The following is a 15,676-nucleotide window of genomic DNA, read 5'->3' on the forward strand; positions in this document are numbered from 1 at the left end:
ATAACTTGTATGATGTGAGCATTTTAATTTGGTTACTGAGCCTTTCTGTTCTGTGACTCCTGATAAGAAGTACCAGCTTGACCTTGGAGGCTACCATTGCATCAAGGTAATCTTCCACTTGACAAATGATGAGAAGTAGGTAAGGCTCGTGATCCCCTATTTAAAGAAAAGGAAATTAAGAAATAAAAAAGGTGTGGGACTTCTCTAAGGTCACACAGCAATTAGGTGAATTAATTGGGATTCACACACAGGTTTCTCCAACTTCAAGCCTAATCTTTTTCTTTTTTTTCTAAACAAGATCCTCATGCCCTGCCCCCCACCAAAAAAAAAAAAAAAAAAAGATATCGGGGATATTATTTTTAAAATTGAGTTGGATATTTCTTGTAAGGCTGTAAAGACAGGTTGCAAAGAGGAATCCAAAGCTGTTGTGAGCAGTGGTGTCCAGGCAAAATAAGCCATCCCTTTTACAAAGGCCTGGTTTTGATGGAGCCACACTCACTTGGCATGCCCATGCTGGGCACGTCCTTAACAGGGCCTCCTTGTTCCAGATTACAGTCACCCTTCATCTGTTCCTCATTGATTCTGTAAACACAGGCTCCTTATGGGCAAGGCCCCCAGCCAACAGACACGTTGAGGTTCTGATGTTGTCAGGGATTAGGTCCAGGAAAAGGGGAGGCTTGAGCCGGAAAGGGTTCAAATGTCTTCAGGTTCTTTCTAAAGCTGGATTCCTTGCCAGACAATATCAGCCTTGGAGATTTGGTCTGTGTGTTTGCTCTGGCTCTTTTAACTGTTGACTTTTGGATCAACTCTAGGTTGGCTTGGATATGAAAATTGCTTTCCCCAAATTAATAGTTAACTTGAATAAGCACTTTTTGGTCTTCCTTCCATTCTCTTTCTTGCTACCTTTTTTTTTTTTTTTTTTTTTTTTTTTTTGAGATAGAGTTTCATTCTTGTTGCCCGGGCTGGAGTGCAATGGTGTGATCTCAGCTCACCGCAACCTCCGCTTCCCAGGTTCAAGCTATTCTCCTGCCTCCCAAGTGGCTGGGATTACAGGCATGCACCACCACAGCTGGCTAATTTTGTATTTTTGGTAGAGATGGGGTTTCTCCATGTTGGTCAGGCTGGTCTTGAACTCCTGACCTCAGGTGATCTGCCCGTCTCGACCCTCCAAAAGTGCTGGGATTATAGGTGTGAGCCACCGCACCTGGCCCTTTCTTGCTACTTTTGAAATCATGTGCAAATAAATGTTGCTGACCAGAAGGATGTGCAGGCTGTGGCCCAGGCCTTTTAGAGAGGGAAGTTTCTCTGGGAGGGCAGGACTGAGATCTTCATTTTATCCATGTCAATTCACAAGCTCCTATGGAAAATATTAGTCTTCTCAGATGAAGAAATAGGTAAGCCTCAATGGAGTCTTGCAATAATTTTCAGGCCTCACTAGGCCCCCAAAATGTGTAATTTTTCTGCAGATTTTCACTGGCTTTGCTCTCATTTCCATTTTATCCTATATATCTTCCTTCAATTACTCACAAAATCATTAGGCTAGAAAAGTATCACAGTAATTATAACTCATGGTTATGGAGAACTCTAGCTAGTAACAGGGAAGATGGACACAACGCAATCCTGTATTTGTTTTTTTTTAATATTGTGTTTTATGCATATGTGTGTGTATGTGTCCAGACACACATGTAGACAAGAGAAAATTCTGAAAGAAGAAACAACAAAATGCTGAAACATACTTACGGAGGAATTGTGGGTAATTTTACTTGATTTTTCTTTATAACTCTGTATTGCCTAAATTATTACAATCATCTTTCATTGCTTCCTCCCCCCACACACACCTTTTTAAAAGATACTCTATTTCCATTTTGAATGGAAATAACAATACTTGACAAAGTATTTGCTGTTACCAAGGAACTTTTTTAAAGCTAAATAATCTTAGCTGAGCTTCATAATGTCCCTGGGAAGTTGGTATCATCTTTATATTCATTTTATAGATGGCTCAGAGCAACTGTCCTGTGTGAAGTCACAGCTACTAAATGGCAAGATTGAGACGCAAATAGGTATTTTTTATGTCAAAGGCCATGTCCTTTCCACTCTGCCATAGCTGCTCTCTGTAAGCACTTTCAGCATTGTGTCCCCAGTTTCGATTAGAAATTACTCTATGGCATGGTGCTCCAGGGGAGTGGTGCAAGGATGAAAATTCTGCCTTCCAAGAACTCACAGTCCAGAGTAGGGGTTCTCAACCCCAGCTGCTCATTAGATTCTCTCTAGGGAGGTTTTTCAGCTCCTAGTGCCTGGCTCACACTTCAGTGTTCTTTAAAACTTCCCAGATGATCCAGTGAGCAGCCAAGATGAGAACAACTGATCTGCTGGGGAAATGGCACATCTATAAATACACAGATCCTGTGAAAGACAATATACACTCAATTATGACAATTCACTGTTTTGTTTCCAGTAATTGCTTCTGGCATTTTATGGGTCTTGGTATGTGGATCTCTTTGCATGGATGTCTTGAGAATTTAAGACCATAAACAGCATTTAGAGTCTATCTTTGAAATTAGCTGGAAATAACTTTTTCTTCCTCTCACTGGATATGTAGCTAGGCAGAACCATGTAGCAAAGAGAACTCTAAACACAGGACTCTGAAGACCTAGGTCCAGTCGTGGCTCAAGCTGTAAGATTCGGGACAAGTTGTCTCTCCTCTCTGGCTCTCAGTTTCTTCCTCTGTAAAACAGAAGAATCAAATTAGATGCTGCCCTAAGGTCTCTCCAGCTCATATTTCCTATGACTCTATACATTATATAACTCTAGATTGTTAAAAAGCAAGTGGTTAGTCTCAGATAGATAAGAAATTTAAAACCGCCAGGCATGTGGCTCATGCCTGTAATCCCAACAATTTGGGAGGCCGAGGCGGGTGGATCACCTGAGGTCAGGAGTTTGAGACCAGCCTGGCCAACATGGTGAAACCCTGTCTCTACTAAAAATACAAAATTAGCCGGCTGTTGTGGCACATGCCTGTAATCCCAGCTACTCTGGAGGCTGAGGCAGGAGAATCGCTTGAACCTGGGAGGCAGTGGTTGCAGTGAGCCAAGATTGTGCCACTGCACTTCAGCCTGGGCCACAGGGCGAGACTCCATATCAAAAAAAAAAAAAAAAAGAAAAAGAAATTTAAAACCAATGTATTTCAATTATCTATTACTACATAACAAATCATCCCAAAACTTAGTGACTTAAAACAACAATGGTTTTTTATTATTATTTTCAATTCTGTAGATTGACTGGAGATTCTTCTGCAGATCTTTCCTGGGCTCTCAAGTGCAGATGCAGGCAGAGGGAGCTCAACTGAAGTTGGGACACCCAAGAGGGTTTGCTCAATTGGTAACTGGTGCTGGCTATTGGCTGGAAAGCCTTGGCTCTGCTCCACATGACCTCTCATATGCCAGGAGGATACACTGGACTTCCTTATAACATGGTGGACTCAGCATCCCAGGAGGGTGACAGTGGAAGCTAGGAAAACATTTTGAGGTCTCATTTCCAGAACTCCTACAGTGTCGCTGCTACAATATTCTATTGGTCAATGTAAGTCACAGGATCATCCCAACTTCAAGAGGGTGGACCAGTAGACCACATCTTGATGAGAGAGGCAGCAATGACATGTTGCAAAAGGATGAGGACAAAGGGAAGCGTGATTCATGAGTGGTCCTTATTGTAATTCTCCATATTATTTTTGCCTGGAAATGGCATACGATATAGTGGTTAAGAGCACAGTCTTTGAATTCAAGTAGTCTAGTTTCAAATCTTGCCAGTCACACTTGCCTACCTTATCATGCTGGACAAGGGGCTTAAATCACTCTTTGCCTGTCTCCTCATGGGTAAATTGAGGAGGATATTAACAGTGAACTCCTCATAGGTTGGCTATGATAATTAAGGGTGATCAGTCATCAAATTCCTGACACACAGTGAATGTGTCCTACAAGCTCTCTGCTCTTCCTACTGACCCTGCTTTTCTGCAGGAGGTGAGGGAGCCACTTCATCCCTCAACTAAGGGCAACAACTTTTGTCTCCCTCCTTCTCCACATCAGCATCAGTTAGACTAACTGTGACCACTTAAGGGTTTGAACATGGAGTCCCTTAACCTTCTGTTGTAAACCCAGTGGGTTAAAGTTCAGTTGAACGGATTATCATTTTGCTCATTCACATACACAGCATCTCTTCAGTGAAAGGCCCAGTTTTGGGCACTGATCTTAAAACAAGGAATGTGACTTACAGCCTCAGTGGGAGGAGTGTGCATCTGGCATGAATGGCCCCTTTGTGCCTTGGCAGGCCCTGGCTCCTGAATGCCTAGTTGAGCATGGTTCCAGGTGAGAGCAGCCCTCCACCCCCAGGAACCCAACCCCATCTACATACAGCATGCCACCACTTCCTGGTCTTGTCTCCAATCTGGACTCATGGAACTGAGGGCTAGAGAGGACCTCAGGTCGCTGGTGTGGTCCAATCTGCTGTTAAGTGCCTGAGGTGCACAGACTCCCTAGGTCAAGACTTACCTGTGACTTGCTCTCTGGAATATATGACCTAAGCTTTCTCCAAGGCAATGAAACCATACTCAGCAGTGTGTCTCAAGGCTTTGGAGTCAGGAAGACATGGGTTCAAATCCCTATGTTGACACCTATAATATCATGACTTAGGGCAAGCAGATATCCTCATTGAGCCTCTCAGTTGTTTCCTCTGTAAAATGGGACAGTCTTTTTCCTTTGCAGGGTTGCTGTCAAGATCAGAAGTAAGCATATAAAGCACAGAGTATGAATATGAGGAGGATTAAATTACATAATTTGCACAAAGTGTCCAAGGCATGGTATATAGTAAGCCCTCAAGGAAATGTTACTTCCCTTTCAGTATCTTGGTGAATCTAAGCCTGAGGATTTTAATTAATTAATTAATTCATTCAACAAACCACTGCTAATCCTGTGGGAAATGAAAAACGTATATCGAATTCCAAACTGTTTGCTCCATGAAGACAGGGGTCCTGCTTTTTGGTCCCTCACTCTTTAGAAAGTTTCTAGTATAGTGCCTGGAACATAGTAGGTACAGAATAAATGTCTGTTGAAGAAAAGATAACATAGTCTCTCCCATAACTAAGTTTGAATTTTTTTTTTTTTTTTTTTTTTTTTTTGAGATGGAGTCTCGCTCTGTTGCCCAGGTTGGAGTGCAGTGGCGCGATCTCGGCTCACTGCAAGCTCCACTTCCCGGGTTCTTACCATTCTCCTGCCTCAACCTCCTGAGTAGCTGGGACTACAGGCACCCGCCACCACGCCCGGCTAATTTTTTTGTATTTTTAGTAGAGACAGGGTTTCACCATGTTAGCCAGGACGGTCTTGATCTCCTGACCTCGTCATCTGCCCGCCTTTGCCTCCCAAAGTACTGGGATTACAGGCGTGAGTGACCATGCCCGGCCCTAAGTTTGGATTTGAAGAAAAGATGAGGAATATATACAGATAACTATAATTTCTGGTGAATTGATCAAGTGATCAGAAAGGTGCAAGGATTATGGAAGCAACTATGTCCTACTAGGGGTTGAGACGAAGCTTTAAAGGAGAGATGCATTTAGAATGAGCTTAGAGAAATGGGTGGGGCCTCAAAGTGCAATATGGAGCAAAGCTTAACCCATGGCTGAAAATGAAGCTGAAAATTAGAAACAAAGCTCTAAGTGTCTCTTTCTCTGTCTGCATGTTTATATGTCTGTAATTCAGACAGGCCTCAAAAACCTCTCATTATGCGAGTATGCAGTATTTTATTACCTCTGGCAGTATTACCCAAATTAAATTCTAAAATTCCTTAATGGAGCTGAGTGTACTCTGATTGAATTTGAGATGAGTAAGCTCATATATAAATTGAATATTCCTAAAATGCTCTGAAATAAAGGAAAATGAGCCTTGAATATTTTCAATGTGAAAAATCGATATTGTTACAGAAACTAACTCAAAACCTTTTTAAAATTACATTTATATGATGTCGGTAAATCTTTGGCAAACAAAACTAGTTGAATAATTTTGGTTTAATAAAAACAGCTATGTTTTCTCTGAGTTAGAATTAAGTATGAGTATATATTTTTATTCTACTTAAGGTTGTCTTAAATTTATCTAGGTTTACTGATAAAATAAGCTAGCATTACTTCTACTAAATATTTAAGATTTATGAAAAAGATACATTTGTATTTAACCACATTGAATCATTATTCTGATAAACTTTATTTCAACAGTAATTATGATTTTTAGTGTTTAGCTAGAAGATAATTTCCAAGATGTTTATGTAACTTAAAACCTTGGACTAACACTAAATTAATGAATGGATGTTTAATAGATACATAGATCATTTATAAAAAGATAGAATACTGAAAGAATGTTACTAAGTATAATTTAAGTTTACATACATTTGCCTCTTATTTTTAGACACTGAAGAGAAGCTATATATGTTTGAATTGTTAACAAATGTGTTTATTTTTTGCCACTTTGAAAAGTTATGCTATAAAGGATATATAATAAGTATAGAATGCTATGGAAGGGTTGTGAAAAGGGGATTTTATGTACCATGGCCAAAGCTGGCTAAGGTTTGATCAGTTTATTTATGAGATTTTCATGGTCTTTGAGCTATTTTACACCTCTCTGTAAATTGTAGGTGATGGATATGCGAACTTTGTCTTGTCTGGTAGAGATTAACTGACTTCCTACCTCCCTGTGGAAAACCCAGGTTGGTACCCACTTGCAAGTTGGACTGGATCCTGTTACCTTGCCCAAATTTTCAATTCTTCCAGATTCCTTCCATATCTGGCTCAACTTTCCAACTAACATTTTTGGTTTATCACCCACTGCCCCAATGGCATTCCCGAGGACCAAAACCTCTCTATGTCCATATTTGGACCTTAGGTTGCCATGCAGTTGGTCTTTTTTTCCTAGGATTTGAAGAAGGCCTGCAAACCAAAGCTGTACAACTTGATATAAATCTAGAAGGACTCACCATCACTGCAGACCATGCATGAGAAAGAATGATGTTCCTTGTGCCCAGGAAGCTAGAGAGACCTATGAGAAGAAAGGATGGCCTGCTATGTGTAGGCAGGTAGGGCTTTAGAGGGCCTCCCAGAGTTTCCCGTATCTCTGTGCTCCACTGAACTCGCAGAATCATTCCTGAGAGATCAAAACTGGCAGAGATGTAGGCACAAAACCCACAGGCTCTAAAGGAGATTTCAGATATGAACGGAGAATAATTTAGATACCTGAGTGGGCAGGCAATTGAGGGTCCAAAGAACCACTGGACATCTCAGCAGATTCCATCTCAGGCACATACACTCACAGATCAAATGCACTATCCACTCTCACTTAGCACTTAGAAGCACCTCCAGGGAAAAGCAGGCATGACCAAATGGACATGCTCTGTTTTAGCTCTGTTTTGACTTACCACCAGATAGGATGATAGCTCAAAACAGAAATTACATAGTTACAGAAAAGAAAGATATTTGTAGATTATTTGAACCCATTATACATGGTAAGTCGCTACCCTTCAACTGGATGCAAAAGCAAAACACAATACAACCCCAAATCTTTACACTATAGTGGTCAAGGCTGCGGATGTAAGAGATACAGTAATTAGTATGCAGAGTGAGAACAGAATTGTCTGGGCTTGAGGCTCTAGTGACCTAATGTGAGCCTGTGTTGGTAGAGTCCTGGTGGCCACAGCTAGTGCGGGTTCTGACTCTGGTGAGAGGTCAGGTCACCTGACCTTGACCTTCACCTTTATGATAATTTGAGATGTCACATCAATTTTTCTAACTGGGAAGCAGAAAAGTAACACAGGGCTTTATTAGTGCAATCTTTCTCATGGAATATGAAAATGAGCAAGAATTCAGGAAAAGTTTTGTTACTTGTGACTTACTTCGTGTATATGAGACCACACTGCTTCAGAGTGAAGCCTTCCTGTTTCTTACTGTATCTTCCAACCTATTGGTTTCCTTCTTCTTTCATGAAATACTTTTGGGTACTTCCCTAGCATCTCAAGGGATCATCTGCAAGGAAATTCCCAACCCCTATTTTTTTTTTTTTCTGTGTGAGGGAGGGGGGAAGGTGAGGAGGAGGGACACAGGGCCATAGCTGGCTACTGGTCAAGGTTAAAACCAACATTCCTGCCAGTGGAGTTCTGAGCTCTGCACCAGCTCTTCAGGCTGTGTTCCTGGACTCAGTGCCAAGGACTACTCCTGGGACTAAGAAAACGCCAGTGGGCTGGCCTCATCATATCAGACTCCCATGGATCTCATGTATCTGATCTAGGGCCAGAGCAAGGCCCATGGAATTCAGGACCCACAGAGGCACGAAGGACACTTCCATCCCTTCCTCCCCCTCTTCTCCAACAGCCCACACCAAGTCTCACTTGAAGGAAAACATATGCCAGATGACCGGGGTATTCAAAAGAGGTTTAGATCATGGGAGAAGGTAACTCAGCCTCCTCCAACTTAGAAAATGTCTACAGAAAGCCCGATAAGGGAGAAAGAACCAAAAGAAGGCCAGAAAGATACGTAATGGATTCCGCTTTCTCCATAGTGACCTGATGGAGAGAGCCATTCCACTCAGCCTCATCCAAGGACATGGGGACACAACAAGGGACCTCACCAGATCGCTTTACAGACCAGTGAGATACAAAGTCCTCTTCCAAAACCCTTCAGGTCACTTAGACACAGAATCTATGTGACCAAAGTCCCCACAATTCAGACCCCTTATCTCTTTTCCCAGCAGCCTCCGGTCTTTCCACCAAAGGATATTTCAAAAAGCGTATCCATAACTATCTCCAAACTCATGAGGGAGGGTTTTGAAGATGACTCTCTAGAGTACTGGTCTTCAAACTGAGCTCCTTCGGTCTCTAGAGTTCCCAAGAGAAACCTTAGTGTCTCCATGTAAGCAACAGGGAGGCCAAACAGGACGGATAGGCTCCTGATCCCCAGTCCCAAGTCAACCAGAGTAGTCTATCTGTTTTATATTTTGGGTTTTTGGGTAAAATTTTATCTGCAAAAAGCTTCCAATGCTAGAAAAACTATTTTTAAACCTCTGAGCTGGAGGATGCGTCTCAGTATCCCTATCACATCCCCACACTCAGGCAGACTTTGAAGGAGGTGGTACATGGCAGAGGGTGAGAATGGGCACCAGGCACACAAGTTTCAGGTACCTCACTAACATTATTAAAGGTCGGGAGAAGGATATAGCCTGTCTCAGCTTATAGAAACTATTAAGAAATGGTTGTCTTGATAAAGAAATTTACTGTTACCTTCTCCCAATAAAATAAAACTCAGACCCTCCAAAATTTGGCCTGGAAGGAGACTCTCCAGGTAGAGAATGTGAATTAGACCTAGAAACACTTTTTCTGTTCTTCTGGGTTCTGTGTATTGTTTTCCTCTTTGGGTTTTCTCAGTTGCTCAGTGTTTCTACTCTGCAGCATTCCCCTACTATGCCTGGCAGCAGAAGTGCTGCTCCTCAGCATCTATCTGTCTTCAAATGTCTTTCCATTTCCTCTTAAAATGGCAACACGTCGCCTCCACAGATTCCTCAGCTGAGATAAGACTGAAATTTTCAAGAACCAATTACATATTAAGGGGAAGCAAAATGGAGGGGGAGTACAAATCATTTAAATGATGCAACTTTCAAGCACATGGCTCTAATCCACCTGAACTTTCAAGCACGGCGGTCTTATTCCACCTAAACTGAATTATTCCCCTGGGATTTCACCCCTTCTCATTTCATGTGGGATCCATGAGTGGCTGTAAGCTAACTATCCAAAGGGCCAGATCACCTCCAGAGCCTTTGCTTAAGCCCTCACTTCAAAATTCCCATCCTGTTGCCACCCCCACCCCCAGGACCTTTTCTTAGACATCTTGACTCTTTCCATTGACAAAACCAAAAATCAGTCATCTCTTCTTCCTACCTAAGGTTGGTCCGGAGGCACATTTCTTCTTCGGGAATTGGCAAGGAAGATTTCAGTCTTCAAGGTAGATTTTCTACTGTAAACATTGATATGAGTTTATCCTTTCAGGTCAGAGTCTATCATTGTCTCCATTCTTTTAAAACCGGATGGGGGAAATTGTAAATTGAAATATAAGGTTTATGAAGAGCATTATATTTGGCCTGAAGGCTGTGAGAGGTAGGGTGAAAACGCTTATATGAATCCCTGGAGCTTGAAGTTTATCTTAATCCCTTACCCTCTGTCCAGGTCTGTTCCTGGACCTGGGCAATGGATGCATTTTTCAGTAATAAAGAGAAGAATTTGAAGTTCCAACAGATGATTCAGGAAATGAGGAAAGATGACTAGGGTTGGGTGCTACATAAAGGAGGAATTTGAAGACAGCAGTAATATCTCAAAATGGACTTTGGCATGACTGTTATAAATTCTTCCTTTAACTCCCCTACGAAATCTTTAATAAAGTCTACAATGCTCTTTTGTACTTTTGTGCAAGTGAATTCTCTTGGGCATTGACTTTCATGTCAGGTTGGGTCATCCTTGGTGCAACACAAAGGTGGCACTGGAGGGAAACAAAGTCTGGAGGCAAATGGGCCATGAGAGTTTAATTCCTCAGGAAACAGGTGTTGGACGTGGGGGCATGGTTTCCCCAAGCTGTGAAATGGAGATGTGAGGCTCGTGTTTGGCTGCATCTTGTGGGTCTAGGAGGCTCTAACTGACCAGAACTACAACATGATAAATTGGCATTTCAATCCTTCACTGGCTACCCATTGTCTAAGTCCATACTCCTTGGCAGGAGAGGTGCTGCTGCTCCGAACTTTCTTGCTTCAAACATTTTTTTCCATTTTCCTCTGAAAATAGCAACAGTTCCTCTCACAGATTCAATAGCTAAGGCTGGAATTTTCAAAACAACTAAGTATTAAGGGAGAGTAAAAGGAAAAAAGAAAGTATAAATCATTTAAATGATGCTACCTCCTGCTATAGGGCTCTGAGTCTTTGTATGGATGACACACAAAGCCCTTTCAAATCTGGCCTCCCACCTCTCCATTGTCATTTCTCCCACACACTGCCATGCCACTGCATGCTACAGCATTACCATTTGCAAGACACCTAAATGACAACACTCTAACCCCACCAAAGAAAACAAACTACTCTCCTCCGTCTCTTCAGAGCATAGCATTCCAGATCATTTTGTGTAAATATTTATTGACATGCTTGGCTCTCCTAATAGATTTTGTGAGTTTACAACCCCAGAACCCACTAAGTGCTTAAAAAGTAGTAGAATCTCAATGAATGTTTGTTGAATTAAAACGATTCCAAAGATTGATGTTAAAACAGAAAAGGAACAGACAGACAGAGTTGGAACGGCAATTCTGCCACTTACTAGCTTGACAACTTTGGACAAGTTCCTTAATCTCTCAGTGTCAATTGCTTCATCCATCAACAATGGTACTTTGGAGAGAGAAGTTGAAAGCATATAGAGTATCTGGTCCCAGTAGTCGCTTTTAATTAGTAGGCCAGGGGCTTCCCAGATTTTTATTTTTTTTATTTTTTTTATTTTTTATTTATTTATTATTATTATTTTTTTTTTGAGATGGAGTCTCGCTCTGTCCCCCAGGCTGGAGTGCAGTGGCCGGATCTCAGCTCACTACAAGCTCCGCCTCCCAGGTTCACGCCATTCTCCTGCCTCAGCCTCCCAAGTAGCTGGGACTACAAGTGCCCGCCACCGCGCCCGGCTAATTTTTTGTATTTTTAGTAGAGACGGGGTTTCACTGTGGTCTCGATCTGCTGACCTTATGATCCGCCCGCCTCCGCCTCCCAAAGTGCTGGGATTACAGGCGTGAGCCACCACACCCGGCCCCAGATTTTTCTTTATCCTCAGTGTGAACCTTTACAAAATGAAATATTTCATAGAACTAGGTAAGAGCAGAGCTACTGTAACTTAGGGGTGCAGCCCCAGAGCCCCACCTGCTTAGCTACATCCACATCTTGACCTACTCACTCCTACCCCAGAAGAACCCCAGGACTCCCAGAGCATGGAGTAAAATCTACTGTATTAAAACAGCATGGGAGGCATACAACTGGTAGTATGTGAGATGATTTTAAGTGGCATGAAGACATAACATTAAGTAATACTGATACCAATAATTTTTAAAAAGCTATTCCCTCTTCAGTTCTCTTTTAACTGTTCTGATTCTTTTGGGGAAAAGTCTCAATTTGGGGTCAATACATCTTTAACTCCTCTCTTTCTCCTCCTAGGACCCCAATATTAAAAGATAGCCAACCACAAGCTCTGAACCTTTAGCCAACAATAGTACCTAGCTAGAATTAATGCTATGAATTTGTGTGGTTTCCATCTCTACCTGTATCATTTTCTGTATGTTTGGACAAATTATTTGACAACAAACTTCCTTTATTCATGAGGATTAACATGAATTTATTCTGAATGTATTTATTGAGTGACTTCTATGTTCCAGGCTGCATGGTGGAATACAGTGGTGAACCAGGCAAATGATATATTCATTCTCATTGATCTTCCAATCTAGAGGGAGATATAGATAAACAGACAATTTATTTATATACTGTGATAAGTGCCACTGGGGGCATCTGGAATGCTGGGCAGACACTTTAGAGGGATGGCTAACTTGGACTTGGTCTTAGGTGAGGGGGTAGGCAAAGAAATATTAAAAAAAAAAATAGCACCTCAGTTTAATTCTGAAGCAGTAGTATTTGATCAAGAATGAGGAAAGGAAACCACATGTACAAAGGTCTAGATATAAGGAACACTGAAATAAAATGTTGACTTCCTAGTATATGTCTGGAACATAGCTGGTATTCAATAAATGGCAGCAGCCTTTAGAACTACTACAGATGAGATGGGGCATGTTCAGGGTGGTATGGCCATAGGCCCTATAGAACTTTTACAATGTTCTTAGCCTCCAAAGGTATTAGATTTATCTCTGTGGCCTCAGTTCCTGGCACATAGTAGTTCCTGGCACATAGTAGTTCCTGGCACATAGTAGATAATCAGTAAGTGTTGAAAAGTAAATAAATAAATAAATGAGTAAATAAATGAATAAATAATTATTAATTTCTGTCTCCTCCTAATGACCTCCCATACTAGAAGCCACATTCTTACTCAGACTTTACCTGGAAGAGTGTGGTTCCCTTGCACTGTAGAGAGAGTGAGGCTGCCACCTGGTTTTCACTTTGGACTTGGGAGATATTCACTGGGTTCAGCTGGAATCGTGTGGCCTCCTCCCCTCTAACAGAGGAGAGACCATGCTTTTTCCTTCTTATAACACTGATGCTAATGAGATGCATGTAGATGATTCTTGTCTGTCTGAATGACATCTATTTGTCATCCCAGAGACCCACAGAGCTTAGTAACTGGTAATATTGTGAAAACAACAACAGCAACAATAAAAGCCAAACAAACAAAAAAGAGTGGCTGTGGGGCTGCCTTATCTTCTGGAGCCATGTCTGATTGTGGCTCATGGACCAATGGAGCAACTTAGCAGGTGGAAGATCATTAAAAACCTGAGAACAAGTTATAGGGAAGCCTGAAGCTAATAGTCATGTATTAATGAGTTAATAAATTAATGGCTTATCATAGGCATAGGACCAGGGCTTTGAGAGAGACCTGGGCTAGCACGCTCAGCCCCTTTGCTGTGTGATGCCCTATAACACTTTGGGATTCTTCAGAGTCCCCACCAGCAAGAAGGCCCTCACCAGATGTGGCCCCTTGATCTTGGACTTCTCTGCCTCCATAACTATAAGAAATGGATTATTTTCCTTTAAAAATTACCCAGTTTGAGGTATTCTATTATAAGCAATAGAAAATGGACTAAGACACTGGGCATTGTGCTAAGTGCTATATGTACGTTACTTCATTTAACTCCCGCAAGGACCCTTAAGAATAGAGACTGATATTATCTGCATTTTATAGGTGAGAAAACTGAGGCTTGGAGAGTGATGTGACTTGCCAAGGTCACACTTTTAGACAGGGATAGCTGGGATCAAACTCAGTTTGTGTAGCAGCAGAGCTGGCACTCTTAACCTCTTAACCACAGTGCCATAAGCAAAAAAGGGAGCGGGGTTCAGCATACTGCCTTATTAGAACACTGAATAAACATTTATTCAGAAATCAGAGAAAAGATAAGAAACAGATTGAAGTATAACTAGCCACTCAACCAATCCCAATAGTAGAATCTTTTTTTTTTTTTTTTTTTCTATTTTGAGCCACATTACCTCAGGTTGCAGTGTGGCATTAACTATCAGTTTAGTCTTTCTTAATTTCCAGTAAGTCAGTTGTCACTGTGGCAACAAGGTCAGTCCCTAAAAGCAGAGACTGAGTTGGGAGTTATTTCTGCCTCCGGAAGTATAAAATGGCCCCTTACTTTGCAATTTTTTCCTATTTTGCAGAATGACTTCTTCTTTCCAAATCTCAGCTAGAGAACAATGTGAAAACTATTAATAAAATCTTTTCTTTAGATCCATCTTCAAATTCCAATGTGTGATTGGCCTGCAGACCCATTACCACACCCTCCAGGACTTGTTCCTTTGAAGTTAGGCCCCAAATATGTGCCTTCAAGATTCACCTTGAACAGGAATAATTTCTGTCGTTGATTAAGGGCTAATCAATGTGCATGGAGCAGGCAGAATCAGGAGGCCCAGCTGGAACCACTGAGGTTCAGTGGGAGCCCCTGACCCAGAATCCAAAGCCATTATGCAGCCAGGCACTCTCCGTTTCTCTCTGCTGGCTTGGTTCTCCCTCCCCAAGCTGCTCAGTGTCACTGGAAAAGGTCATGCAGCTGCTATGATTAGCATGACTACAAATCTCTGTTATCTAATCTCAGCTGGGCCCTCAGTGACACGCAAAAGTTTTTATTGATCCTGAGTGACTTCCCATCACATTCCCCATGGCACATTTTCTAACTGTTTTCCTTTTGTTAAACCCCCAACCCACTCCAGCGCCCTTACCCACCTCCCTTTCCTTGCTTAGCAGATTGGGGTTGACGTCCTTCTCTCCCGTTAAAACCTCCTCATTTCTTCCCATCCTTCCCTGTCTCCCCCCTGCCCTCTCAGGGAGGCCTATCTCCCAGGCTTTATGAGATACTCTCCCCCATCCCTAACCCTAGTCCTAAAGATCATACTCCCTGTCTCTTCCCCCTTGTTCTCGAACCTTCTCCTTTAGCTTCACCAGTCCATCACCACAGTTTATAAACAGGTTCCAGGGCTCCCTATGCAAATAAATACAGAAATGAATCAGCAACTTTTTTTTTCAGTGTTTTCTTCCCAAAACACTATACCAACTTTCCCTTTAATGGCTACTTTCTTTTCTTCACCTCTTGGACTTTATAGCTTTAAATTATGTAAGTAATATATGTTCATGGTGTAGAAAAGTTAGAAGCTGCATATTAGCAAAAGAAAAAAATCTGCCATAACCCCTCAGGAATAACTTTGTTATCATCTTGAAATACATCTTCTAAAGGTTTTTCCATGCATTTATGTACAAAAATAGGTTAAACTGATTTTAAAATAAAGATAAAATCACATTCTACATTGTATGCTGTAACTTGCTTTTCTTTGATTCAGTCTACTCAACATCTTTGCTTTGGGGTCACCCAGATAATAATCTCCCATCTCAAGATTCTTAAACTCATTTGCAAAGTCCGTTTTGCCA

General features: G+C 41.7%; 1 protein-coding gene across 1 annotated transcript in view; it reads right to left on the bottom strand.

The window, feature by feature from the left end:
- Positions 1-1,637: 1,637 nt before the first annotated feature.
- Positions 1,638-15,676, bottom strand: part of LOC140712623 (uncharacterized) — a 45,274-nt gene continuing 31,235 nt past the window's right edge. The window contains exon 3 of the mRNA XM_073020159.1: positions 1,638-2,724. Coding sequence (XP_072876260.1) covers positions 2,712-2,724 — 13 coding nt within the window. The 3' untranslated portion in view covers positions 1,638-2,711. The remainder of the gene's footprint in view (positions 2,725-15,676) is intronic.

This window comes from Chlorocebus sabaeus, chromosome 1 (assembly GCF_047675955.1).
Source record: "Chlorocebus sabaeus isolate Y175 chromosome 1, mChlSab1.0.hap1, whole genome shotgun sequence".
Classification (NCBI taxonomy): Eukaryota; Metazoa; Chordata; class Mammalia; order Primates; family Cercopithecidae; genus Chlorocebus; species Chlorocebus sabaeus.